General features: G+C 40.4%; 3 protein-coding genes across 5 annotated transcripts; all 3 read right to left on the bottom strand.

Moving 5' to 3' along the window:
- Positions 1-46: 46 nt before the first annotated feature.
- On the bottom strand, positions 47-13,752 carry dhx9 (DEAH (Asp-Glu-Ala-His) box helicase 9). 2 transcript variants are annotated; one of them, XM_026936824.3, is made up of 28 exons: positions 13,601-13,752; positions 11,238-11,362; positions 10,683-10,823; positions 10,262-10,373; positions 9,790-9,923; positions 9,458-9,606; positions 7,509-7,555; positions 7,218-7,354; positions 7,029-7,118; positions 6,268-6,423; positions 6,058-6,135; positions 5,705-5,896; positions 5,367-5,508; positions 5,098-5,180; positions 4,812-4,968; positions 4,617-4,714; positions 4,004-4,217; positions 3,798-3,892; positions 3,340-3,413; positions 3,071-3,223; positions 2,746-2,906; positions 2,501-2,612; positions 2,228-2,389; positions 1,952-2,079; positions 1,484-1,713; positions 1,274-1,389; positions 995-1,195; positions 47-779 (listed from the first exon to the last, which is right to left on the bottom strand). In XM_026936824.3, the coding sequence occupies exons 2-28, from the start codon at positions 11,346-11,348 to the stop codon at positions 377-379; spliced, it is 3,876 nt and encodes a 1,291-aa protein (XP_026792625.1). In that variant the 5' UTR covers positions 11,349-11,362; positions 13,601-13,752; the 3' UTR covers positions 47-376. The 2 variants fall into 2 exon arrangements, with proteins under 2 accessions (XP_026792625.1, XP_026792626.1); XM_026936825.3 differs by lacking the exons at positions 9,458-9,606; positions 9,790-9,923; positions 10,262-10,373; ... (1 more) ...; positions 11,238-11,362; positions 13,601-13,752 and adding an exon at positions 7,757-9,406.
- Positions 13,753-13,895: 143 nt separating this feature from the next.
- Positions 13,896-23,261, bottom strand: LOC113540625 (RING finger protein 212B). 2 transcript variants are annotated; one of them, XM_026937209.3, is made up of 13 exons: positions 22,434-23,252; positions 22,155-22,273; positions 20,921-20,973; positions 20,411-20,485; positions 17,844-17,950; positions 17,572-17,632; positions 17,448-17,476; positions 17,285-17,325; positions 16,865-16,889; positions 16,695-16,752; positions 16,539-16,599; positions 16,080-16,110; positions 13,896-15,983 (listed from the first exon to the last, which is right to left on the bottom strand). In XM_026937209.3, the coding sequence occupies exons 2-13, from the start codon at positions 22,252-22,254 to the stop codon at positions 15,899-15,901; spliced, it is 726 nt and encodes a 241-aa protein (XP_026793010.1). In that variant the 5' UTR covers positions 22,255-22,273; positions 22,434-23,252; the 3' UTR covers positions 13,896-15,898. The 2 variants fall into 2 exon arrangements, with proteins under 2 accessions (XP_026793010.1, XP_034159891.1); XM_034304000.2 differs by lacking the exon at positions 22,155-22,273 and having other exon boundaries at positions 22,434-23,261.
- Positions 23,262-23,489: 228 nt separating this feature from the next.
- zp3f.2 (zona pellucida glycoprotein 3f, tandem duplicate 2) lies at positions 23,490-26,113 on the bottom strand. Its single transcript, XM_026937095.3, has 10 exons — positions 25,963-26,113; positions 25,634-25,806; positions 25,451-25,554; positions 25,009-25,088; positions 24,747-24,927; positions 24,548-24,653; positions 24,097-24,185; positions 23,917-24,008; positions 23,722-23,830; positions 23,490-23,597 (listed from the first exon to the last, which is right to left on the bottom strand). The coding sequence occupies exons 1-9, from the start codon at positions 26,024-26,026 to the stop codon at positions 23,766-23,768; spliced, it is 954 nt and encodes a 317-aa protein (XP_026792896.2). The 5' UTR covers positions 26,027-26,113; the 3' UTR covers positions 23,490-23,597; positions 23,722-23,765.
- Positions 26,114-27,214: the final 1,101 nt, after the last annotated feature.

The following is a 27,214-nucleotide window of genomic DNA, read 5'->3' as shown; positions in this document are numbered from 1 at the left end:
TGGCAACATCCATTCATTATTTATGTATTTAAATAAATCACAACACTTATTTCATAGACTTTACTGTGACATTTCAATCGAGGAACGAACACCAATTTCACAAGCACTTTGCAGTTTATCAAAACATTAAACTTAACACATTACAGTAAATTAAATCTTGGTCACTTGTTAAAGAAAGAATCACTGTGTAAATATTAGACTCTATTCTGATGCATAGATTTTTTTAAAGTAATTGTCCAAACAGAATAGTTTCTACTGTCTAGTCTAGACTGGGGGAACTTTTCTTAACACAAAAAAATTAATCGTACAACGCAACGTTCCACATGGAGATAAAATGACATGAACATCTTCACAGTCTAAAACACCAGATCCCTCACTAGAATCCTCCATATCCACCTCTGTTGAACCCACGTCCTCCACCGTAACCACCTCCACCCCCTCTGTATCCACCTTCACCCCCTCTGTAACCACCTCCACCACCTCCACCACCTCTGTAACCACCTCCACCCCCTCTGTATCCACCTTCACCTCCTCCATATCCACCTCCACCCCGATACCCGCCCGAACCCCGGTATCCACCTCCACCCCTGTACCCTCCAGACCCTCTGAACCCTCCGGACCCTCTGTAACCTCCAGACCCTCTGTATCCTCCGGATCCCCTGTAACCTCCACCTCCACCACCGTAACCTCCACCTCCTCGGTATCCTCCCCGACCCTGGAACCCTCCATCTCCGCCATCCATCCGGGACATCTTCGGAGGCCGTGGACCGTCTCCAAAACTGGGGAAAAATATATATGAATAAATAAAACATTACGGGATAAGTACTACAGCACGTACATTATCTGACAAATCTTCCACTTGGGACTAAAATCCATTCCTTATTTCTTTTCTTTTCATTAATGCTTTCAGCAGCCTGAAGAAAAAAAAAACCCAGACCTTCAAATGACAGAAGGGAAAATAGTACTCAAGTAGTGAAGCGAATGGGAATCTGACCGTGGGTTGCTGGTCATGAGGTTGAGTCCTGCAGAGGAGGGTCTGGAGAGAAGCCGAATGACATTCAGCAGGCGTTCATTGGCGGGATCAATACTCCTGATGTACTCTGGGTCTTTAGTCACTTCCACCACGAGAGCCTCCATCGCAGCTCTCAGGCCGGCAATGCCACCAGCTACTTCATGCTCAATACGCAGGTTGATCCTGTGAACGGAACAAACTCGCGTTCTTGGACATGGAACAACAAGCGTGTGCGAGAATGATGCCATCTTCTAAACTCACCAGTCATCGAGTACGACCACCTCTCCGTTAGAAGTGAGTTTCTTGGCGGCAAACAAAATGAGCTGGAGAGGGCTGACCATGGTCATCCCTTTGGCTGAAATGGCTCGGGTTCGAATCTATAATGATTATAAACAGCAGTTGATGTTAAGAGCTGCTAGTAAATTATGAGGCTTTGTTAATTTTAGAGGCGAGAAAAACCACCAGGCTGACCTTCTCCCCAAAGACGAAGAAAGGTGACGGATAACTCGGGTCTTGACTGGAGAAAGGGCAGTTAACAGAAGACTTGTGGATGAGTGCGTTTCGACCCTCGGTGGTCAGGATTTTCCTCTTTTCTTTGTGGTAGCAGACGTTGGGGTAGCAGCCATAGGTGAGCAAGGAGATCACCACGTCCAGATTATTGTCTGGCCCCACGTTGTTGAACACCTGATTCATCAGGCACTCTGTATAGAAGAAGAATAAACACTCACACAGTTCTTGGCAACTGAGAATAACAGAAGTAAGGAGGAATTAAGGAAATGCCAGGAGGAGAGATTAAAAAAACTATTTTATGGAAAGAATTGCCAGTTGTTAATACTCTGCCACGAAAGCCTTAATACATTACAAAGTACCATGCAACTGTGTATGAAATACGGTTATCGTGCTCGCAGTTATCTGGTTTAGTGGAGAATGTTTACATACCTTCAGGAAACCCAGTGTTAATCAGAATCTCCTTTAGCTGGACTTTGGCCTCCCATGTCATCCTTAAAGTGGACATATGCAAACGCTTGTGCTCACAGAACCTGGCTTCTGCCTCCTCTCCTCCCATCCTGAACACAAGATAAACCAAACACATTCATTACTCTATAAAATCATTTAGGACATGCAGTACTATCAGCTGCTAGAAAATAATCCGGTTCCTAACATCCGTGTGTATACGTATCCGCACCTGTTTGATTTCAAAAGCAGAACTCTTACCTGACTTCATCCCAGGCTTGAAAGACAGAAAGCAGGGCCACATGGTCAGAGAACCGTGCGCCTGCAAAGTTCCTGTGCACAAACCCTAAACGCTTGCCCTCGCTGATGAACGGCTCGGAGAAGCACGAGGCGGCAGAAATGGTGCATGCGGCATCTCCTACGCTAAAAGGCAAGACAGACACAGACACACAGAGATGACTTACGGAAATAGTTAACAGCCGTGACGAGATTTTTTTTTTTATTTCACAAAACATGTTACATCAAAACAGTTACTTTAGGATGCAGCCCATGATCATCATCTTCCCCAGACGAGGCTCGATGGGCAGTCGGGCCAGGATGCGTCCCAGTGGAGTCAGCTCATCATTAGAGTCCAGGGCATCAAGCTCTGCAAAATCAAATACACTCCCATGCAGTTGTGCTTTCTTTAAAAATAAATAAATACATAGTACCATTTGCAGTAATAGTTCATTTAATCACTTATTTCTGCAAGGCCACGCGTGGTGAGACGAGTGCAGTACCTCGGAGAGTGTGTTCAGCTTCAATAACAGCATCCAGAGGAGGAGGCTCGATTGCTTTGGCCAGGAAATGGCCGATAGCACCAAGCCTGAGCAGCTTAATGCTGAGCGCCACCTCATGCAGCGGCGTGCGAAAGATCTCTGGAGTCATGTGGGTCTCCAATCTACACAGTAATTGACAAGGGAATATTTTACACAATCGACACAAAAGTTACGAATATAAATAGATAGACAGCCCAAGACTGGGGTTATTTGTGTTAAAATAAAAAAGCTATTACATCCGTGAGAACACAGAGTTTAGCTTAGCAGTTAAATAACGTATACATACTTCTCAAAGCGTGCTTTGCTGCACAGGTGGAAGCAGAAGCCTGGCCTGACGCGTCCGGCTCGGCCCTTTCTCTGCTCCAGGTTGGTCTTGGACGCCCACACGGTGGCGTAGTTGGTCATGTTGTTATGGGCAGTAAAGAGTTTCACCTTCTGCCTGTGGAGTTCAAATCACAACGTTAAAAACAATGTGCTCAAGCAGATCACATGGACATTGAGTACAAATTCAGAATTGTGAAATGGTCATGTGATCAATATTTATACATAACGTACTTGCAGGAGTCAATGACATAGACCACGTCGTTGATTGTAATGCTGGTCTCGGCAATATTTGTCGATAGAATAACCTGTAAAGACAAAAAATCTGAACAAATTAGTCATGGAACTGGAGGAAAAAATCTAACAGCTGACTAAAACTTCATATAGCGCTTTATCTGTTACTTAAGTAATGTGAAATCAGGAAGCATCAGCTACAGCAAACTCAGATAATCTGTTAAATCCTCCTTTTTTTAATTCTTACTTAAAATGACTTTTTAACAAATGATTATATCTAACTGTTCAACTTTAACTTGGAAATTTCTGTACAAAAACCTCTGGATACAAAACTCCATGAGCAAAGTTAACATCTACTCTCCAAGCTGGTCAGATATTTTACTGTAATGCACAAAGTCGATGTTAAACACACACACACACACACACACACACACACACACACAGACACACACACACACCTTAGTCACTCCTTCAGGTACGGGCTCAAACACCAGCCTCTGCTCCTCTCTGGGGATCTGAGAGTGGAGAGGCAGGATCCGGTAACGATGGCTACCTGGTACACACGAATCAGCACGGATGAATTAGCTTCATCAGCAGCTTAAACTGACTCAACAATACGATACACGGGATTGGCGAAATTATCGAGCTACGACGTCTAACTGACCGAAATGTGCGTTCATCTCCAAGTGTTTCTGCATGGAATAGATGAGATTCCAGCCCGGCAGGAAGACGAGCACGGCCCCGGCCACTTGGAGCGTTTCGACGTACTTCAACAGAGCCTCGATCAACTCAAACGGAGTTTCCTTCTCGTTCATTTGGGCCATGGAGCGTTTGGTCTCCGGACCGTACTCGGGTCCACACACCAAGTTACAGTTCACCTGCGGAAGACAAGATGGAACACCTTGTACTGCACAGAGGTTCATTTTCCATTCATCACATTAACATTTGTTCAAGAGTGTCAATGGAAAGCAGACTTCTATGGAGTGTGCAAGTGAACAAGGACGTGAAATAAAAACAAAAACGCAGCAGGATGGATCAGGATGGATGTTGATGGATGTTGATGGATGTAGTCACAGTGTATCAGCTCACAAACTTGCTCTTAATCATCAGAAAACTCTTTGGCTCGTGACGTGATGCTGGTATTTACTTAAACGTTCTTACACTTGAGCACTTGATGTACAGTGTACATTTGTTGCTCAGGATTTCAACACAATCTAATCCGATAATATTTACAGAAACAGGTTTGGATCTGATGGACCTGAAATGCTTCTGCATACCTCCTCCTCACCACCTTCTTCATCTTTGTCTTTTCTCTTCTTATCTGACGGCGGTGGAACAAACTGTGTCATCTGAATGCAGTCCTCCAGGAAATACTCTGTAAACATGAGTGGGATTGTTGTTTCAGTATGGCAGGTACGTATTCTTAAACGTTATTTTGCATTTAATCAGTACAGGGGTCAGTATTTACATACGCTGCACTGGGTACGTGCGTCCAAACACTTCTATGATGGGACAGCTGAAGAAGTATTCTCTGAACATGGTCGTGTCGATGGTGGCGGACATAAGGACCACGCGGACGTCAGGGAAGGCGTGGATCACGTCTCGTAACACCACCATCAGGAAATCGGTCTGGACACAAAGACAAACACACACCAAACCTGCTCATTTTCTACTGCTTGAATTTCTAATCACACAAATTTGGATTATACGCTTTATGAAATATGCTTTATGCACTAGAAGGGAAATTTTCAGACTTACGTTAATGTCTCGCTCATGGATTTCATCCACGATCACGTGGCTGATTCCTCGGATTCCAGCTTCCAGCTTCCTCAGGAGAACCCCTTATGAAGAAAACAAAGAAAGCTAGTTATGCAAAGAATAAAAAAAAAAAACAAATACTTATTGTAAATACTAAACTGATATTTTATTGTAATGATGGCTACAGACAGCCATGTTTTTTTTTTCCCAAATAACTGATCACATAAAGAAGACTGTGCGAAAGGTTGGCAGGTGTGATATCAACTCACCGACGGTGCAGAAGAGGACGCTGGCGTGCGGTCTGGGCAGGACGGACTCGAAGCGCACGCTGTACCCGCAGCTCTTCCCCAGATCCTCACCTCTCTCGTACGCCACACGCTCAGCCACTGACACGGCGCTGATTCGCCGAGGCTAGAACCCAGATCGTTCCGAGTTAATCACTACAGCCAGTGCATTCGGAGGTAATGTGATTTCATACAGCGTCAGATCTAAAGAATTTTAACTACATCTCAACACTGGTCCTTGTTAGATTTTATTCTCAGTCATCTGTACAAGCCGAATGATTAAACTCAGCTCATTCCTAACACAGACCAGCGTAGCGGCTCACCTGAGTGACGACAATGTTGCACTCTGAGGCTCTTCCTCCGCGAATGTACTGGTCCAGGATGTACTGCGGCACCTGAGTGGTCTTCCCGCAGCCTGTAGCCCCGCGGATGATCACTACCGGATTGCTGTTGATGGTGTGCATGATCTCCTCCTCAAACTTTTTGACAGGCAGCTGCTCTCGCTCACGCAGCCTCTGCCGTAGAAACAAAAATCACAAAGCACAAAGCCATTTTCATAAAAGCAGTAGAGCCAACTGTAAAACTGATGATTAGTACACTGGAGAAAGTGTAACTGTGTGTATGATGGTCTTCGAAAACAGTACAAATGGGGTGTCAGTGTGTACCCTCATCTCACCTCCTGCAGGTTGGTGTCATGATCTATTTGGTAGTGGAGCTCACTCTGCAGGTCTGAGCTGATCTGCTCTGGGGTGCACTGCCAACAGGTTCACAAAAACACACAGGGTCATTAAACACTACAACAACACTTTCAGATAATATTTAATCAAAAATATCTAAACGTTTAGACAGAATAAATGGCAACACCGATAACAAACAGCACACTTACAAAAGCCAGAGGTCCCTCATCAATGTTGCTGCTGGTCCAAGGGTTCCAGTTGACCTGAGGAGGAGACCACTGCACCACACCTCCTGTACTCTGCTTCTGCGACGGCTCGAACTGGGCCAACTTCCCCTGGACCAGAGACACCGGACCACTAGGATCCTGAACAAAAAAAAAAAAAAAAACAGGCACATTTTAATATGACATGACAACACCATACACTCACCATCCACTTTATTAGGAACACGTAGGCAAGGCTTTTCCAATCTATCAAGACACATTCAGGTTTCTGTGAGCGGAGTGCTCTTCTACGGCTTAAAGTGTTTCGAGATGCTTTTCTCTACATGTTTGTAAAGAAATGTGAAATGTTTTTCCTTAGTGCCTCGTCACACAGTGCAACAATGATCCATAATAAAAACAGAATATAATAAAACATAATAAAATCTAGTATACTATATGTTTAAGTTTAGCAGCCTTTAGAGGAATGAAATGTAGACTATGAATATGCATAAATAGAATAAGTTTAAAAAAGCAGATACAGAGCTGTAGTGTGTGTCAGAGTGCAACTGTTTCTGTATAGAAATACACAGAGCTGTACAGCTGTAAGAGTTTATGTAGTGTGCAAAACATTCATTTTTCCATAGTGCAAACTGTTTGTGTCTCTGTATCTGTGTCTCCATGAACGTGCAAGTGTTCCTAATAAACTGGACGGTGAGTGTATGAGATTAAATAATAGATAAATGATAGCACTGGACATTAGCACTTACAGGTGGAGGAATCTGGATGCCGAACTCTTGGATGACGCTCCGTAGCTGATGCTTCAGCTCATCGCTAACATTCACATTATACACGTCCAACTAGCGAAGAAATACACAACGGCAGCAAATTACCAAAGAGGATCTAAACATACCGTCCCGGTTCTACTTCTGCTAACATGAGAGACGCTTCGAACTCACCGTCTCTCCTTCTTTCTTTTTGGTCTGTCCTGTAAAAGCCTCAATGACACCTAGATGGTACAGCTGACGGACCAGGGAGAGAGCGCACGACTGGGCTGCCAGCTTTTTATTGGAGCCGTGCTCACGAGCAAAAATATCTACACATCGTAGGGAAATTATTAGAGGAAAAAAAAACAATAATTAACATTCACTGTATCATAGAGATCTTAGAGCAGGATTGCCAGTGTGCTGACGTTTCCTCTCGTACAAATGCAAAGCTGACATGAAACACAGAAGATTAAAGATGCTTACTTCTACGCAGCTGTTTCACAAAGATAGTCATTTCAGCAATGAAGCTCCTAAAAGCATGAGACGTAGTATAATTAAAAATCCACACAAATTAATTCCGTATCAGAGAATCAAAAGGAAACGCATTAAGACTACTACTATTCACATCATCGGTGTTATGTTCAAAGTAACAGAATGAAATAAAACTCGGAGATTTTAATAAGCAAGAGGATACAAACACACATTTATACAGTTCCATTCAAAGAACTGACCTCTGCCTATCAACTGAACACCATTTCACGAATAAGAGAGAGTCCACATCTTGAGTAGGTATGTTTTTCTGCCAGACTTCCAACCATCAACACTTCCATCTCAGCCACGGGAGCCTCCATTCCTGATGAAGGAGTGACACCAGAAATCACAACCAGCCATTACCACGCCGCAAACACTCCAGCACTCATCCAACCAAGCACTCCATGTGGCACCTTAGTGCAGCCTAAGCGATGCCACATGTTTAGCACAATTAAGGTTGTGATTTCTGGTATCATTTTCTCCCTAGCTTATTTCATTTGACAGCTATATATAATAGTATAAAAGTATATAATAGTTTACTAGTAGAACAGAACTTGTTAATGATTTGACGTTTCTTTTTTGCGAGATCCCTTTGGGGTTTAATGTACACCAAGGAGTTCTCTCATTCCATTACAAGTCCAACAGAAAAACATACACTCAAATCGAACAACACTACAGGCCAAAGACGCGGAAGCAAGCAGCGGGGTCAATAATAGTTTACGATCACGTCGATTATTTACTCCAACACGTTCTCCCTAAATATTTCACTGATTTGGTGCTTTCCCCTGATCTTGATGGTAACAGTCTCTCAGTGTGAATTATTACGATACTATTAAAATTATTAACAATTGCCATTAAGTCCTAATTTATCCAACTCTATTCAGTTCATCAACCTACAGGAGCTCCTAGATGTGAAGGTCAGATGTACAGAGCTTCGCGTAAGTATTCACAACCCGTGAACTTTTCCACATTTTTGTTGCTACCTGGAACTGAAATGGACTGAATTATTTTATAATAATATTAATAAGGCATGAATCTACACAAAATTTCTACACACTTTAGGTCTTGGTACGAAGCAGTGGAATGTCCAGTGGAAACCAGACACTGCTCATCACCTCGATAACACCATTCCTACAGTGAAGCATGGTGGTGGTAGCATGGTGGTGTGGGGATGCTTTTCATCAGCAGGGAATGAGACACTGGACAGGAGTTAAAGGGACGTGATGGAGCTAAATACAGGGCAATCGTAGAAGAAATCCTGCTCCAGCCTGCAGGAGACTTGAGACTGCAGAGGAGGTTCATGTCCCAAAAGACAACGACACTGAGCATGTTGCCAAAACCATGATCCTGAAGATGTTAGAATGACCCAGTCAAAGCACGGACATCAGTGCGATTGAGAATCGGTGGCAAGACAGAGCTTGAACAAGTGTGCCAAGAAGAATGGGCAAAACAATCAGGATCCAAATACAAAGCTTGTATTGACCCAGTCGGTGGAACACGCATTCAACCAACAAAAGTCTGCTTTGTTTTATATCATTCTTTCTCAGAATAACATTCTGCTCCTTTAAATGTTAGACAAATTATTAAAAAATCAAGTACATTTCAGTTCCAGGTTGTAAAAATATCAAACGTGGAAACATTCAAGAGGAGGTGAATACTCATCAAAAATTAACCTCAAACGAGGAATCAGTTAGTTGTCTGTTACTGCTGCAGACATTTAGTTACACCTTTTCATTCCATATAGAAATAAACGTCTCATCAAAACATTCGAGTTAATTTTACAAAGTCACTGTTGCTTCCAAACTTCTGCGGCGTAGTGCAGCTAAAATGTTACGTTCCTTGGTTTTTCTATACACATCCTGAGCTACGGACGAAGGGATTCTTTCTTGCGGCATCCAAACCTGTTGTGGTCTGGCCCCACTTGGTTGTATTTGTAGTCCGTTTGGATTTTCTCTTTCTGAAAGAACTGGTTCAGACGAGCCTTGGCATTGTCCAGAGTCCAGTTTCCGTGCAGACCAGCATTTAAATCTACTTCCTCTGACTCCAGGGTCTGGCAAGGGAAAGAAAAGATGCACTTAAGAACATGAAATAAATTGCTTAGAAACTGTCAAATTAAAGTATCCATTAATCATCACATTTGTATGTTGATACTCATGGATACTCAGTATGGCGCAGATATTTTTTTTTTTTGCCCATTTATTCATTTGAATAAAATACTCAAATATCATCATACAGCTTTTGCATCCTGTTCCTCTTTCCTGGAGTAGTAGTCCTGTAGATTAGCGCCTCGGTCCCATTGAGGATTATTCAAGCCCGAGTAGCCGAGACCAGTTACTCCAGGAACCGGAACAGAGCTGGGCTCGGTCTCTGAGAACCAGAATAAGATTTCGAGTCACTTTTACAACAGACTCAACACCACCACATCATGTCCAAGTCAAATCTCAAAAGTCTAACTGTAACATTAAAAATGGCCAACTGAAATTCACACTGCATAACCTGGAACTGTGGATTTCTGCAAATAAATACAGCTTAGCGTTTAATAATTTACAACAACCCTATTTATGGCGCAAAGTTAACGCACAGCCAGAAACATGAATAGAAAATTTCCTTTAAGAAAGTTACAGGAATGTTTTAAAGTGGTGTGTGGGTTAGCTTGAATATGAGAGGAATAATGCAAACTTTGCTGAATGAAATGTTTATCATACCTATCTCTTGTTTCACAAGTAAATGTGGAGGCAACGGACCACTGGCAGGAAGAGTCCCAAACCCACCTCCTGCACCGTCACCACCTCCATCAGGCACACCTGGAACACTGGACTGGCAACAGAACAACACAGAGCCTCGGGGATTCACATTCAAATCACATAACTTTAATACTAAATATTAATTACTCCATCCAGGTTCAAATGAAACACGTCGGAGGTGATCATGATTTTATTTAATAGCTGAAATTCTTTGACACGTCTTTGGAAAATCTTTCGACCTGAATCATGGAAAGGTTTCGTGCACACTAAGAATACTTCATCTAGAACCGCTAGATCTTTTCCCTCGTTTTCATCTTTGGAACCAGAGATACTGTAGATCTGTGCTCAGACTATTCTAAATACCTCCACCGCTGATACTTACCCCTAAAGCAGGTACTTCAGAAGCACTCATCTGCCCCACACGGACCAGATAATTTACAAAGTCTCTCGCAGCATTAGCCTGGGCGTCCTTCTTATTGGTGGAGTTTCCCATTCCGATGTAATTGAAACCATCGACTCTCACCTAAAAGGAGACATCGTGTGCAGACATGAGATAGTGATACTATCATGTGCAATACCATTATTGTTAATATTTATTACTTTAATATCACTGCACTACATCTGTGAATAATAATGTGCAATATCATGTGTAATATCACTTTCTACTTTTCTACTGCTCCACTTATTTTTTGTGTACTTGCTTATTTTTTACTAAAATATCTCACTTTTATTGCTATTCTATTACACACTGCGGTTATTTTTACTACTTCATTTATTACTATATTGTCTCTTATTCCTACATTGTAGTGATGTATCTGTTTGAGCAACCTCTGGCACAAGCATTTCCCTCAGGATGAATAAAGTTCCATCTTATCTTAATTTGCAGACACACACACTTCCTATATATTCAAGGTGAAAGACGATCCTGATAACTCACCTCACACATAAACTTCTGCCTGTTCTTATTTCCCGCCGCACGAATATCATAGTTAGGGGTTAGTTTCTTTTTTCCGCACCAGGCGTACAGAAAGTTTTTGATGTCCCCCATGGTGAAGGGTTCACCTGTTAAAAAGACAAACGTTACTAAGAGAAGAAATAAACCAACTCTCAGTAGAAGAATTAAGGCTAGCTGTAAAAGATAAAGAAAGCTAACAAACTTCATCTCAGTTTCACTGAAGCAGAAACAATCCACTGATTATAACATGAACACAAGCAGCACGTTTTCCTTTCAGTGGAAAGTAGCTAACGCATGCTCAAAGAGTAGCTACAAGTTACCAGATGATGTCATAGATTCATTTGCATATTTATTTATGAATCGTCATGATCATTTCCATATCAATACTTGTTATGTGAAGGAGGAACATTTCCTAATGACACTTAGAACAGAAGAGTTTTATCAGAGATATATTATATATTAAACTTGTGTATAATCACATCATCACAAAGTAATTATTTGCGTATTTTAAAAAAAAAAAAAAAGAAACACCAAATAACAAAATGTGAGGGCGGGACAAACAACGGTGATCAGTGATTAGTCATGAGAACAATCACATTATACTAAATCAATGATATACACCGATCAGCCATAACATTAAAACCACTGACAGGTGAAGTGAATAATATTGATGATCTCGTTACAGTGGCACCTGTAAAGGTGAGGGATTTATTAGGCAGCAAGTGAACAGTCAGTTCTCGAAGTTGATGTGTTTGAAGCAGGAAAAATGGGCAAGCGTAAGGATCTGAGTGACTTTGACAAGCTCCAAATTGTGATGTTTAGATGACTGGGTCAGAGCTTCTCCAGAACAGCAGGTCTTGTGGGGTGTTCCCGGTGTGCAGTGGTTAGTACCTACCAAAAGTGGTCCAAGGAAGAACAACCGGTGAACCAGCGACGGGGTCATGGGCTCCCAAGGCTCACTGATGCACGTGAGGAGCGAAGGTCCGTCTGGTCCGATCCCACAGAAGAGCTGCTGTAGCACAAACTGCTGAAAAGGTTAAAGCTGCTCTGATAGAAAGGAGTCAGAACACACAGTGCAGTGCAGCTTGCTGCGTATGGAGCTGCGTAGCTGCAGAGCGGTCAGAGAGCCCATGCTGACCCTGTCCACCACCCAAAGCTCCTACAATGGGCACGTGAGCATCAGAACTGGACCATGGAGCAATGGAAGAAGGTGGCCTGGTCTGATGAATCACGTTTTCTTTTACATCATGTGAAGAGATGGCACCAGGATGCACTGTGGGAAGAAGGCGAGCTGGCGGAGGCAGTGTGATGCTCTGGGCAATGTTCTGCTGGGAAACCTCGGGTCCTGGCCTTCATGTGGATGTTCCTTTGACACGTACCACCTACCTAAACATTCCTGCAGACCAGGTTACACCCCTTCATGGCAACGGTGTTCCCTCTTTCAGCAGGATAATGTGTCCTGCTACACTGCAAACACTGTTCAGGAACGGTGTGAGGAACACGACAGAGAGTGTTGACTTGGCCTTCAATTTCCCCAGATCTCAATCCGATCGAGCGTCTGTGGGACGTGCTGGACAAACAAGCCTGATCCATGGAGGCCGCATCTCACAACTTACAGGACTTAAAGGATCTGATGATAATGTCTTGGTGCCAGAAACTACAGCACACCTTCAGGGATCTTGTGGAGTCCATGCCTCGACACAATATCAGGCAGGAGGGTTTAATGTTATAGCTGATTGGTGTAGAAGGATAATTATCCTTTGATTCATCATACAGTTTTTTTGGCTGGTGAAATATCCAGTCCAAATCTGTTCCCTTGACCAAATACAGTTTGAGAATCAGACAGTTTTGTGTGTATAACAGGAGAATCAGACAGTTTTGTGGGTATAACAGGAGAATCAGACAGTTTTGTGGATATAACAGGAGAATCAGACAGTTTTGTGGATATAACAGGAGAATCAGACAGTTTTGTGGATATAACAGGAGAATCAGACACAGAGTCAGAAGCGTCACCAAAATGGCCGCCAAGTGGACAGACATCACTCGGAAGCCTTTGTTTTGTTTGTTTGTTTTTCAGAAGCTTTTTCCAACCTACTATCAAAGAAATATCTAGCAAATAATAATAATATCTAAATCTAATTTACATGCCTGCTAGCTCGAATTATCCCGACAGACTGTTTACAGCGCGCTGAATTTAATAACAAACCGGCACCGGAAGCTAACATGCAGCGGAAACGCCAGAAAAAAAGAAAAACAAAAGCGCACAGAGTTTTAAAATGACCACATATGACCAAAAAGGGTGATGTTTATAATCTGTAATAAGCAGTAAGAAGGAATTAACTCACAAGAACCAGTATGAAGCAGGTAAAGTTGTTAGCTTCCCTGCTACACGGCGCAGACAAGGAACGCCTCCTTCTTCTTCTTCTTCTGCGCCAAAACCCAGGTGAGTGCAGCACCGCCGCCTACAGGTGTGGAGTGGAAGCACCGTCACCCGACACACACTTCATCTACATGCACATCAATATTCCGATATTAATCCGAATTTAGCGATATACTGAAGCACTGTATGTGACTGTATGACACTGCATGTTTTTGCTCTCTTGTTCTGACAGTGATGAATGTACGCAGCTAAAATACTTCTTCACAGCACCTGCTAATGTTTTAAACTGTAAAATTGCCTTTTAATCAAAATAAAATTAGATCCTGAAAGTGTAGTGTTTTCTTTCCTTACCTTCAGCGGTTCATGTTTTTAAGATAAATGTACAATCTTTAAACCCAGATTATTTCATTTCCTGAACAATACAAGTCCAAACTCTTTAATATTTATATTAAATGTTATAATTGTGCAACATATAGATTCCTTTCCCCTCAAACTGATAAAAGATATAACACCAAAACAGCCATGTGCTAATACAGTGACACACATTGGCCATGTTTTATGTTGCTTTAAAGGTTGTTCATTTTATTAGTTCAGTTTACCATCAATTTTATAGCACTGAGCATTCAAGTCAACACCAAAAGAACGAGAAAAACGTTTGCTGCTGACTCTTCAAATGCAACACGCTCACGACACACCATAAGATATTCAACATAACTGTAAAACTGCATCCTGAAACCCTTAATCTGAGTCACTGCTTATTTAAACTGGATTTTTTTGTATGGAAATGATTTGAACAACACGTCAAGTGTGCTGCAAGAACAGCAGATGAGTGCTTGGTCAGCTTATCCTTCAAACTTTTTCTTTAGAGGAGAGCGTATTTAATGACTGAAAATATTATAGAATTAATTCATTAACTTAAATTAGTGAATTAAAAGCATGATAAAACATATCATGTGCACACATTTTGAGTTCATGACCTTGATTTAGTATCTTACAGCTTCATTAGTTTGTGCACTAATGAAGGTAATTATGATAATTATGATAATTAGGTAACTAATAATGAGTGTTGAAGTCATATTATTAAATTAAACCACATTTTTAGTGATTATTTTGGGAATTACAACTAGAACTCTTCATGCAGCAATACATTGGCAATATACAAGACTCCTATGTATAAAGGTATACTAGACTCCTATGTATAAAAGTATACTAGACTCCTATGTATACAGTGGGTTCAGAGTATTTGCAGCCCATCAGTTACTGCATGCTGTTATAAATTTAATTTAAAATGGATCATAAGGTTCTATGTAGAACCCTACAACCAAAGGTATCTCTTTTAGAAAAGGTTCCAGGAAGAAGCCATTCAAAGAACTCTAGATAAAACCCTTTTTAGCATTCAGTCCAAAAATGTCTAAGTAGAACCTTTCAGTGTTTCTCTATGCAGAACAGTTCAAATTAGAACCACTTTACAAAGACTAGGACCCTTAACTAGCTGAGGAACCTCTGTGGAACCTCTGTGGAACCCCTTTATTAGAGTGTAAAGTTGTTTGTGGAGTGATATGGCTATTAGTTATTTTATTTTTACTCCTAAACTCATAGGAAAACAAAGGCTCCATCTAGCACCCTAAAGGGTTCTTTAGTGTGTCAGTCAAGGGCTCTGTGTAGAGATCTACAGCAGAGGGTTTCAACAAAGGTTCCAAGTTAGAGCCCATGTAAAAATGAAGTACCATTAACACTTAATGAACCATTTTTAAAAAAAAAAAAAAGAAAAGAAAATGATTACCCTTTATTATTACCCCTGTAATAAATCTAGAGCCCTAATTGAAAAACAATTCCAAGTAGAACCACTTTAGTTAGATGTAAACCCCCTTTAGAAAGCGTAGAACCCTATCTATCTATCTAAGGAACCCTTGAAGAACCTCATGCTGGATCTGTTTCATAATTACCCTTAGACACCTTACTGGCATGATTTCTACTGGCCTTCAGAAAAGCAGAATAAGAACTACAAAACCTGAATTTCAAACTTTCCCTTTTTATAGGACTGCACTGGAATATAAACAAGAAACAACACACACATTTCCATTTACTTCAAATCTTTCACAAACAGTCTCTGACCTGCACAAGTGCACAACTCAAACCCATCACCTTATCTGAGATATACAAACTGAACACGAAAACCACTGCGGCTGCAAATCTAATCTACAGGTGTCACGTTTGCGACCAGCCACGCTGATGTGACGTGTCTTGGTTAGATACCTGACCGCTACACATTCCACGGCTGGGGAGACTGAAATGTTGCTCCAGGCAACAACTGGAACTGAAACATGTTCGGCGTTACATGGTCTGACCTAAATAAATAAAAATGAAAGCATTCTTTATATTAAACTTTATATCAGATTTGAACTTGAATGCTTATTAATGTTGGTGAATTATATTTAATATACCTCATTGGTGTGGTAACAGAGGTGGGTGTTCCTTAAAATGAGAAGAGTGAATTATTATTACTGATGAAGGCTGAATATTATTACATCTTTCACCGGACAGGAGATGTGTTTCACTGCACATGCAATAATCATTGTGAGAAACACAACCGAAATCCTTAACCAGCTCTTTATGTTAAGACGATTGTTTAGATAAATATTTGATAGTGTGATGATATCATGTACAAGCATAAAACTGCAATTCTGCTTAATCAGGTTTGTTCGAGGATAAAATCCAAAATGCTGATACGACAACCTATTTGAAATTCTGCTATAGTTTTTTTAATTACAGTAGGCTTCACATATCAATTTGTTGCACGGCAACCAAGTGAAAGCAGATTATTTTGCACACAAGTTAATGAAATGTGTTCTTAGAGCAGTTCCTATATGTCACTGTAGCTTTTAAAAGTAACCACAACTTACTAAATCCATGCTCGTTCAGTGAACTCAGGGAGGAAACAGACGTGGCTGAATCCAGCGGAGACTTTCACATTAAAAAAAATGAAAAGAAAATTATAAAAATGAAAAAAAAGTGGAGATAAATGTAATTACAGTATAAAAGATCAGTTAAAAACGCACTGCCATGCTGGGTCTGAAGTGTCGAAACCTCTCCATGGGCTCACCAGAGCCTGAGCGACTAACAAAAGTGAACAAAGATACAGTTTTTAATTTCCAAAATAGCACTGCTTGTAAAGTGAGTCATTAAAATAACAATATTAAACTCAATGAAATAATTAAATGTTATCTACCTTACAGTCCTGGAGCGGGGCGTGACTTTGGGAAATGGAAGAGAAAGCGATAATATAATACTATGTCTCCTGTAAACGAACACATTTATTTATTCAAACAAATACACATGGCATAGCAGGGTTTTTCCTCCATAAGGAATTCAAAGGCAGCCATTTTCTCACAAAACAGCCATACTGGCCCTTTTAAATTACATCATAAGCATTTTGAAACTTATGGTTTGAATAGATATGGTCGATAAAATCCCAGAGTTTTTAAAACTAACAGCAAACCAGCTTAACATTACGCCTAATTCATCGTTCTTGTTGCTAGAAGGTCTAGGTGGAGGAAATGGCGGCTGAAAGGAACCTAAAGGAACTCAATCCCTGCTTCATCAATCTGTCACCTGAAAAACCCTGTTAGGCCACTGAGTCACTAAATACCTGGGGATGTGACAGCCACTGGTAATGTCATTCTTGGAATGCTTCCGTGAATAAAAAACAAATCAATCAAATAAACGGGATTATTATTTAAACCTTCATTATTGCTATAGAATTACACACTATACACAAATACTAATTTAAAGTGAACAAGTATTAATAATACCCATTAGCCTTAAACGTCCCAGGGGATACCTGTGCATGAGCAGAGAGACAGATTCTAGTATTTTCCAGTCATTTTTTCTAACAACCAAACCCAGTATACACACAAACATTACTGCGTGTCTCACCCTCCTCTGGGAAAGAGGCTTCTTAAGTTCAGCATTCTCCTTCCTGAGCTCTGACACCTGCCTACGCACAAAGACAAGCACAGAAAAGAACCAAGGACTTGATGGATCTATATGAACCATTCTCCTTCTTCTACACACTGAGGTCAGGAATAAATACAAGCCTGTTATCTTTTGTTCTTATTAGTTACTGCTGCTAATTGCCAGACTATAACACAAGAGATAAGACAGATAAAGTGCTATATTGAGACTAGAGAATACTGCACTGCTCGCACCTGTGGCACTGCTCACTGACTTCCTTTAGTCTTCTTTCCATCTCCGCAAATTTGTGTTTGTGGAAGGCTATGACTCTCTCTTTCTGTTTTCTCTGGAATGTCGCAATCTGGGGAAAAAAGTTACAAACCAAATAATGTGCAGTGTTTACTAAAGGCTTGGCCCAAAATAACCTCACCTATACTAATATTCTAGTGTTACACACATTTCCAAACATTTACAGAAGCCTGCAAAATCTTAATGATATAAGCTCCCAGAAAAGATCATAATTAATGTCTTTGCCATATTTTATATGTATTCTAAAAAAAAAAAACATTCAGTGTAATAATGCTAAAACATTTATTGTTTAAAAGTTATATAATAAAATATGGTGTCAAGGAATTTGGATGTAGCATCATGAGAATTCAGTGTCCTGCTCACTAACTGGCAGATTTTTGTTGCAAAAGGACTTTTTTATTTTTTCAATAACAAAAAATTTGAACAGAACTAGGCTTTGTGAATTTGAATATTTTGCTTATTTATTGTTTATGCAAGCAACAGATTTCTTTTCAAAATCTTCTAAACAAGCAAGTTTACAAAATTATTATTATTATTATTATTCGGTTAACATTTGTCCCCTTTGTGGACTGAGACATTGTCGTGATGAAGGGGCTTGTTTACTCAGAGCTCTGCCACCCTTGGTGTCTAGAGGGGAGAGTTCAGACAAAGAGCGATCCTAAAGATGTGTATGAAAGATATTTTTTTTAAAAAATAGACGCAGGCACACGCATGACAGATGAAGGGCAGGAGCAGGAGGAGTGGCAGGCATGTGAAGGGCAGTCTTAGATGGACTAAACCCCTGCAATGGAAACTAGCTTTAGGAAGGAGGAATGTCACTTTGCCTGTGGGGAAAGAGCTTGAGTTAGTGTGTCTGATTCAAAGATATGCAGAAGTGTCGATGAGAGATGAATTTAACTCTCACCCTCCAACAGATTTCACATTCAGGTCTGAGACAGTGAGTCTGAATTGACCATGTTCATGCTTGTGAGGACCTGTCATGGTGGTGACCCTAAGGACACCACTAATGGACATCAGTTTTGATGAAAGACATCACATTGAAAAAGGAGGACTCTCCTGATTCAATTGCGTGGTACACGAGAGCCAGAAGGGCTGCAGCAAAATCAGTTGCAGAAGCAAAAGCTCAGGCATGGGAGAACTTTAAAGAGGTCATGATAAAACATTTTTGGCCTGAAAGATATTCTGGCAATCCATTTGGCGCCTCAGGATGGATGACGAGACCACGCACAAGCTCTGCTGAGCAAGCACAAGAGGGTGTTGACCTCCACTGGGGACAGTTTTGAGATCTGGAACAAGGAAGTCCTTGTCCAGTGAACCCACCATCTTTTCAGGAGGCGGTGCCAGAAATCTCTGATGTTTTGAGCTCCATCTCTGTGGCTAAAGTTACTTTGGTGGTTAGAAATTTCTCAGTAACAAGGCTGCAGTGGTGGATTGAGATTCGGCCGGAGATATTGAAAGCACTGCTCTACAGTGTTGCATGAACCAAAAGGTGTGCTTCTGTTATAATAATAATATTATAATAATATTCTTCAGCCTCCCAGGAACAGTTTATGCCATAGTTCTAGAGAGGAGACTCTGTCCTGTGGCTGAACCTAGGATTTAGGAAGAACAGTGTGGGTTCTGCACAAGCTGTGGAACAGTAGACCAGCTATTTCATTGTGAACATGGGAGTATGCTAATCCAGTGGACATGTTTTTAATGGATTTGGAGAAAGCCTATGTTTTGCTGTCAGAGGTATTGCATGAGTACAGGACATCCACTTCATGCGTCACTACTTCATGCAGTTCGGTCTCTGTATGAGCGCAGTGTGAGTTGTGTACACTTTCTTGGCTTTAAGTCAATATCGTTTAAGGTGGGTGTCTGACTACTTGAGAGTGAGTCTTGTCTCAGCTCCTGTCTGTTGTGTTCATTGAGAGGTGTCCATTATGGAGGGCTAGAGGTAACGAGGTATCTTCGGCAGGATGGCTGGGCTGGTCTCTGAGACAGGAGCATGACAATCTTTAAGAGCCTCGAGGCAGAGCCAATGTTCCTCTGAATTGAGTGAGGGATGGTTTTGGCACTTTACAAGAATTCCCCCTGGTCAGTTCCATCTAGAATTGTATCAGGCATGTCCCACTGGAAGGAGACCCTGGGGCAGACCCTCAACCCAATGGAGATATTATGTATATCTAACAGCTGGCTTGGGAACATCTGGAGATCACCCAGGAGGAGCTGGAATCTGTGGTTGGGGACAGAGAGGTCTGGGCTTCTCAGCCTGTGGCCAATACAACCCCCATCAGTAAAAGCAGAAGGAAAATGAATGAATGAATGAATGAATGAATGAATGAATGTGTTATATGTATAGCTAAGAATGACAGCCCATTATTTCACTTCAAACAGCAGGAGCAACATCAAAACACAGAAACTGAAAGTTTCTCATTTTAGAACATTTAAGAAGAATGTACAGGTACTTTCTTCCAAAATATAAAGTAGACAACTTATTTTCTGTAGACAAAAATATTACAATATAGACCTGTGCAATACGCTCCAGTCGGGTATGAATGATGCTTATTGGGTCTTTGAAGAACATCTGCTCTTGAGGTTTCATCTTCAGTAAGTTCAACAAAGATGATGCAGTGGACAAAAAGAAGACAAACATAAAATGAAAGCAAAAAGTCATTACTTATATCGTTCTTCAGTATTGGACCTGTACATCAGAAAAACAGCTGTGTGGTTAATTGCTGCATGAAACACTTGGAAAAGGATTAATAATAAATTAATAATTAAATAACAACTGCCTCAATCCCAACACCGGAACATGATTAAGTAAGGATGATTAAATAAAATCTCTGGAATGAACCAAATAAAAAAATCTAAGCAGTTAAATATTGCGTGTAATTATCAAATGATGCTCACAAGTTCGTTTTCCAAAGACATACACAGATGTTTGGTTGTTTGCTGAGAATCTTGGAATATGATGGTGTATTTATGACTGTTGTGTTTTGACTGAGTGTCTACGCTTACAGTCGCCTATCACACAAACCTGGTCAGATATAGGCAGGTAGCTGCAGCTGGACTGACACACGCAGCAGTGATCTGAGACGGGCGACAGAGACAATCTGTTAGAGACAATCACGGGATGATTTACAGCTGCACAGTGCAGTAATGAACAGAGATCATTACAGTTTATTTCTAAACTGCTGACACTGGATGATAATTATGCTCATGCTGGTTGTTTAGCATATCCATTACTACACAATGCTATCAGTATGGTCACCTAATGGTCACCGGAGATGTGCGTATATATATATACACACATACATATATATATATATACAGACATATTGCTTTTTGCACTTCTGGTTACATGCTAACTGCATTTCATTGGCTCTGTACTTGTACTGTGCACAATGACAATAAAGTTCAATCTAATCTAATCTAATCTAATCTAATCCCCCATCTTAAAAAGCCAAAACACAGGCAAAGCTCGTCAAACTGGTAGACAATCTTTGCCAGCTGGTGAATTATTTTCCAACATCCTTATCATTTGATGAAATTGTTAAATAACTTCATAACTGCCTTATTGTTCCGTTATTTTCTTAATTTTTTTTCCTTTACTGTAACGATATTACCAAAATGCTTTCCTTTCTACCAGCATTAAGCAGCTGAGAAAGATTTCTGGATTTTTCCACAGGAAAAACATAATATTTATTTTAAACTTTTGGCTATTTGTGTATGTAAGGATATGTTTATGTAACATTTACGGAAGGAGTCTCCAGTTTTAGCGTATTGTAACCGTCTGCATGGGAGAGTCATCAGGACAGAGAACTTCGTGCTTACTGTTTATTTTTAAGTAACATGACAAGCTAAGCAGTTTTGTCTTATTTCAAGACAGAAAACTTCAAGACCAAAAACGTTATATCCGTTTATAGCTGCTGTAACGCAAGTGATAACAGGAATTGACCTGTCTTGCAGAAGATAACTACAGACTGTTGAAAAGTATATCGAGTTACTCATTAATAAATTAAAAATGGTCATCGTTGCCAAATCACTGTGGTACAAGAGGAATAAAACACCTTGGGAAAGTGCTGCGCTTTGGAGTATCGCACCACACAGTCAGGAATTATTTCTAGGCCTATAAGGTTTTATTTCTTATAACACACAGCCATTTTATGGCCGTAGTTAAAGAACTATTTACAGAAGATTGTGTATTTAATAAAACTTTGTATGATATGACATTAAAAGGTTATATCTCTCTCTCTCTCTCTCTCTCTCACTTGGTTTGATGCAGCTCTCACAAAGTACATGGCCACAACTGGACACTACAAAGTTATTCCCTCTCCTCAAAAAACAGTTATTACAGTGAAACCAATCCATTCCCTCTGAGAAAAAGCACCTGTGGAAAGAGATTTTACAGATTTATAAAATACATCATGAAGGAAAGCAGGTTGCTAGTTAACTAGCTACTCATTAAAAAAAGGCTAGCTGGAAAAAAAAAAAACAATTATCTAGCTAGTTAAACATTTTGTATTTACTATTACTATTCAAGGACATACTTTTGTTTTGACAACACAAGTTTAGATATTCGCTAACTTAGCTCTGTGTCTAGTTAGCTTTATAAACAAAGGAACGAGTTTCTGTCAGACCGCTAGGCTAAGGCCCAAATTGCGAGTGCGCGAATATTACATGGTGTACGGTAGTATATTAAACAGCACTATATCTATGTCCACAGCTGCCGCCATGCCATTTCTATACTCATTATTATAACAAAATTTAGGATTTTCGGTAAGGAATTGAGTCAATTTTTAATATGAAGACTTTAGAAGTGTAGTAGTATAAGTCTAAGTTGTAATCTTAAGTAAAGATTTGGTCCTAGGTGTATATATACACGCATAAAATTAGTTTAAAATGGAGTAGAGACATGTCATGGCTGCAGCTGTACTACCGTGCAGCATGTAATATTCGCGCACTGGCGCTTGACCTCCGTGCTGTGTACCGTACAGCTGACTCAAACAGAAATGATCCTAACCCTGATGTTAATTAATATTAGAAGAAAACATAACAATCGACACTAGTCAAGATTAAACGGTGTTGAAGTTGAATTAAACTGAGGGAGGAAGGTGGAGCGACGCCGGGCACGAACGAATCGTTCTTTTGAACCGATTCTTTTTAATGAATCGATTCACCCATCAATTTTGTGTAACTGGTTAAGATCCAATAATATGCAATAATACACAACCATTTTAGGGTCGTGGTGAAAGAAGTATAGGACTTAAAGAAAAATATGACAGTTTTAAGGGTTAAAGTAGGGACTCGCTTGGCATCCACCTGATCAAAGACTAATTAACACTGAAAGACGTGCTTAAGAAAAACTTATTGTTGATATGGTGAAGTTTGACATTTATGGAAGGAGTCTCCAGTGTCAGCACTTTCTAACAGTAAATTTTTCCATCACAGGAAAGTCTTCAGGACTTTTGCACCTCTGTGACATGACAAGCAGTGTTTCTTATTTTGCTGTCTTGCAGTTAATAGAAGAGGCTGGTGAGGGGATGAACACAGCTGTAAGGCAAAATTACTCAGACAACAAAAGAGTTAAAATGAAGACAAACAACTGGCAGCACAAAAGCCATTTATTTTGTGTCCAAGTTACCAGGCAATGGGAATGTGTGGCTGAACAAACTGCTCTGAAGCTCAATTCTCTTTATATAACCACACAGTACCTGAAAATTGAGCACAAAAGAAAGAGGTTTCAGTTAGCAGTCAGAGATTTAAAAAAAAAAAAAAAAAAAAAAAAAGTGATTTAAATGCTGATTGAATTGTGTTCAAAAACAAGAAGTACACAACCTGTTTCCAAGAGTCCAGTCGTGTACTGAAATGCTTTCTCTCGTTCATGAAGTGGGGGATGTTAAAAGCAGTGGTCCTAAGACTGAACTCTGAGCTGGTCCTTGAGGTTCTAAGGCCAAGAACAATAAGGCAGCACATTTATTTTAATTTATAAAAAACCAAGAATAATAGGAGACTAAAAGATGAAGTGTACACCTGAGTGTGAACCCTGCATGTGACTGCAATCAGCAGACGAATCACAGCAACGGCATAAATCATCTTGGAAAGGATCATCTAAAAGCTCCCACCTGTCAATGAAATTCTGAAGCTGGAGCAAAGATTGAATCCCAAAAAAAAGGATTACAGATCTTCAAAATAAACATCAGGCATATTTACTTTCCAGTAGATTTGTTGTAATTGCAAGCTTTGTTTTCTTGATTAAAATCTTCCGGGTCCCAGACCGCTAGTTTGCAGTGGATGAACACCTGAGTAGAAATGTGAAGGAACTGAATTAGGAGCAGAATTATAAACAGAAGGTGCATCAATTAAAGGCGTCCCAGTTTTAAGATCCAAATTATTTACAGGGATTCCAGTTTAAGAATATTATGCTTTTAACAGTGCAACAATCTGTTTAACCCATGTATCTTCAGTAACACACGTTAGCCAATCCTGTCCCTAACAGCATGTTTTTAAGAGGTGAGAGGAAACTCCAGGACCCTGAGGAAAGGCACACAAACATGAGAACTCCAACAGCTCAGGATAGAACCAGGAGGAATTCATGCATAAACCTGAATTCCTGATTAGCAAAACTATTTCCAAACAAAAGCTCCAATGTGGATGCACCTACTTCCTGTTCTGCTGCAAATCTAAAGGTTTGTAGCTGAAGCACAAGCGAAGACGACTGATTTCTTAGCAAGAATCTAGAGGACCCGGTCTTCCCATCCACAAGACATCTGTGAAGAAAAACACACACTCACTTTGTGAAAGCAGTTTTTTCTCCATGTATGAAAGCATTGTGCCACATTTTAAACAATAAATCCACCTACCCTTTGTTAGTAATTATTGGATATGTCCATGACTGTGGTTCAAGTGCTAGGGTGTTGGATGCGACACACTCTTCTAGATATAGCATTAGGGACTGATGGGCTTGCTGCGCCACTGAAGCCCAAATGTTAATAAAGGAGCCAAGAGGAAAGGAGTTGGATAACGCTGGGCCACTTAAATCATCTGTTTAGGAGAATTTAAGGAACAGGCATGTCGATTACAGAAAGACTTCAGTTCACTGCTACAGTCATTTGACCTACTTACCATTCAAAAGACCCATATGAAAAGTCAACTCTCCTTGACCTCGTAAAACACCTAACACAGGCTTCACAACTGGAAAAGGCCTAAAAGTTGCACACAACACTCAGCAATACATTTAAAGGTGCATCAGGTAAGAGTAGTCTTTCAACATTTGAATGATTCCCACATCTTCACACAGCTCCAGCCTGAGAATCTTAGGTAGTCCACAGAGTTATAAACTATAAAACCACTGGTGCAGCCAAACACAAACAAGTATTCCAGACCGGAAAATCAGTTTTCCAAACAAATGACTTAATACACATTTGCTAAAAGCATGGCTTAAGCCATTGTTTAAAAAAAAGCCATGTTCTGTATGTCTTCCAGGTTATTTGTACAAGTAAGCAATTAAAAAAAATAATGACCTATTACACCTTTAAAACTCAGCAAACTTCAGGTATATGCTCACCTTTCAGAAACACACTTAATAGGATAGACACGCGGTGCAGAATTGGACTTTATTAACGGCCAAAAAGTCAGTTCATTCTCATAGATCAGCTCCTCAGGGGTTTCCTGGTGGGAGAGGAGTCATTCTATAGGATTACCACCTTTTAGGCATTACAAATGTTCAATGTATACATGTCTCTTATACCTTTAGTCTGAAAAGGCAGTCAGAGAAATGATAATGGAAAACCGCCTGGCCTCCTCCATCCGCTGTAGGTGAGAACTTCAGAGGAAAGCAGTCACCCAGCAGGAGTTTGAAGGGTGTCTCACTAACCTTCCATGTGACTACCACCGAGTCTTTTCCACAGTTTACCTGAATATCTGCAAATTAGAAATAAAAAAACACCACAACAAAGAAAAATGATTATCAGTGTCAAATACTGAGCATAAGTAAATATTCAATTAGTATAAAATGTGACAAATAGGCCAAATTTTTTTTTAAAGTGTCCATTTCATTGTTCAAAGCTGGTTTATTACCTGGTTGGGCCAACGCCACTTTTGCAGTTGTTAAAATAAAATAAAGCAGCCAAATGAAATACATGACTGATTGAGAGAGCTGTTTAATCAGCAGTGGAAGTGTGCTTTGTAACACATGCTGTCTGGTCTGACTCAAATCAGACGGGTTTCTTATCCTTCTCCAATCAGCTTTCTCAAACAATTAACCTCTTTCAGAGGGCAGGGCATCAAGGCTTTGAGGAAACGGTACCAGGAAGCAGCAGTACACACATGGGCAGGCAGTTTAAGGCTGTTTTTAGGGAAAATCTAACACGTGAATCATTGTTCTGATTTCTGTTGCTTTACAGATGATTTGATTTGCCATTCTCACTGCAGCATGTCTCTGGTATTAGTCTATATGTTTACAACTTTCTACACAAAATCCCAAATGGATTAAAAAATATTTTGTGCCAGACTCCAAGGAATATCTTACCTGAAATCAGCTGCATCATGCAACAAATCTGCATAAATTTTCTAGTTTTCTGGTGAACATTATTAACAATTTTAAAATATTTTAACATGAAGTGGTTAATAATGTCAACAAGCACAATCACACCCTCAAGTCATGAGCAGTTCCTATGAAATAACAGGAAATGAATAAATTTGAGTGTTTATTATTCACTATAAACAGATGTAACCAGTTTTAGAAGTGTTCTATAAGAGCATTATTTCCTGTTACGAATTGCCTTTACTGATAAAAAAGTGTTTTCAGTGATTGTGTGTGTACGGATTTGTTAACCTCCACCAGCATGCAGGAGATTTCTATCTGCACTTCATCCTTTTGACCCCAGATGTCTCCAGTCTGCACTGTGTTCGAGTAAAAGCTTCATTTTGACGTACTTACTATACATGTGTATTATGGTACAATATTACAAACATATTTCAAATCAGTGTACTGTGTACAGAGGTGCCACGGTATGAAATTCAGTGGGAGTGCTGGTAACAGGGGCAGTGTGGTGGCACAGCAGGTAGTGCTTCTGCCTCATCGCTCCAGTTCTTCCCGCGTCCATGTGGGTTTCCACCAGGTTCTCCAGTTTCCTCCCTAATATATGCCACCAGTTGGATTAGCTACACTAAATTACCACTAGGTGTGAATGTGTGTGCATGGCGATGGCCATCACTGCCATTTATATGTAATAAACATGGTACATTTTACTTCAACATCAAGTCCGTAGCAGCATGGAGACCCTCACTGACTCTTTCAGGAGCTCCGAGTATGAACGAATGTATGGAA

The sequence above is a fragment of the Pangasianodon hypophthalmus genome, chromosome 4 (assembly GCF_027358585.1).
Source record: "Pangasianodon hypophthalmus isolate fPanHyp1 chromosome 4, fPanHyp1.pri, whole genome shotgun sequence".
NCBI lineage: Eukaryota > Metazoa > Chordata > Actinopteri > Siluriformes > Pangasiidae > Pangasianodon > Pangasianodon hypophthalmus.
Note: the sequence above shows the minus strand (reverse complement) of the source record. Positions and strands in the feature narration are given on the sequence as shown.

Coding starts and splice junctions, on each gene's coding strand:
- LOC113540625 (XM_026937209.3), bottom strand. CDS start 22,254: ATGGATTGGTTTCACTGTAATAACTGTTTTTTGAGGAGAGGGAATAAC. Junction 16,890..17,284: donor AGTGGCTGTCACATCCCCAG/GTATTTAGTGAC, acceptor CATTTCCCAAAG/TCACGCCCCGCTCCAGGACT. Junction 16,600..16,694: donor ACTTCAGACCCAGCATGGCA/GTGCGTTTTTAA, acceptor TTAATGTGAAAG/TCTCCGCTGGATTCAGCCAC.
- dhx9 (XM_026936824.3), bottom strand. CDS start 11,348: ATGGGGGACATCAAAAACTTTCTGTACGCCTGGTGCGGAAAAAAGAAA. Junction 7,119..7,217: donor AAAAGAAAGAAGGAGAGACG/GTGAGTTCGAAG, acceptor TTTCTTCGCTAG/TTGGACGTGTATAATGTGAA. Junction 3,893..4,003: donor GGAGATGAACGCACATTTCG/GTCAGTTAGACG, acceptor CGTGTGTACCAG/GTAGCCATCGTTACCGGATC.
- zp3f.2 (XM_026937095.3), bottom strand. CDS start 26,026: ATGTATTTCATTTGGCTGCTTTATTTTATTTTAACAACTGCAAAAGTG. Junction 25,807..25,962: donor AGTGGCGTTGGCCCAACCAG/GTAATAAACCAG, acceptor TCTAATTTGCAG/ATATTCAGGTAAACTGTGGA. Junction 24,009..24,096: donor TACAACAAATCTACTGGAAA/GTAAATATGCCT, acceptor TTTCATTGACAG/GTGGGAGCTTTTAGATGATC.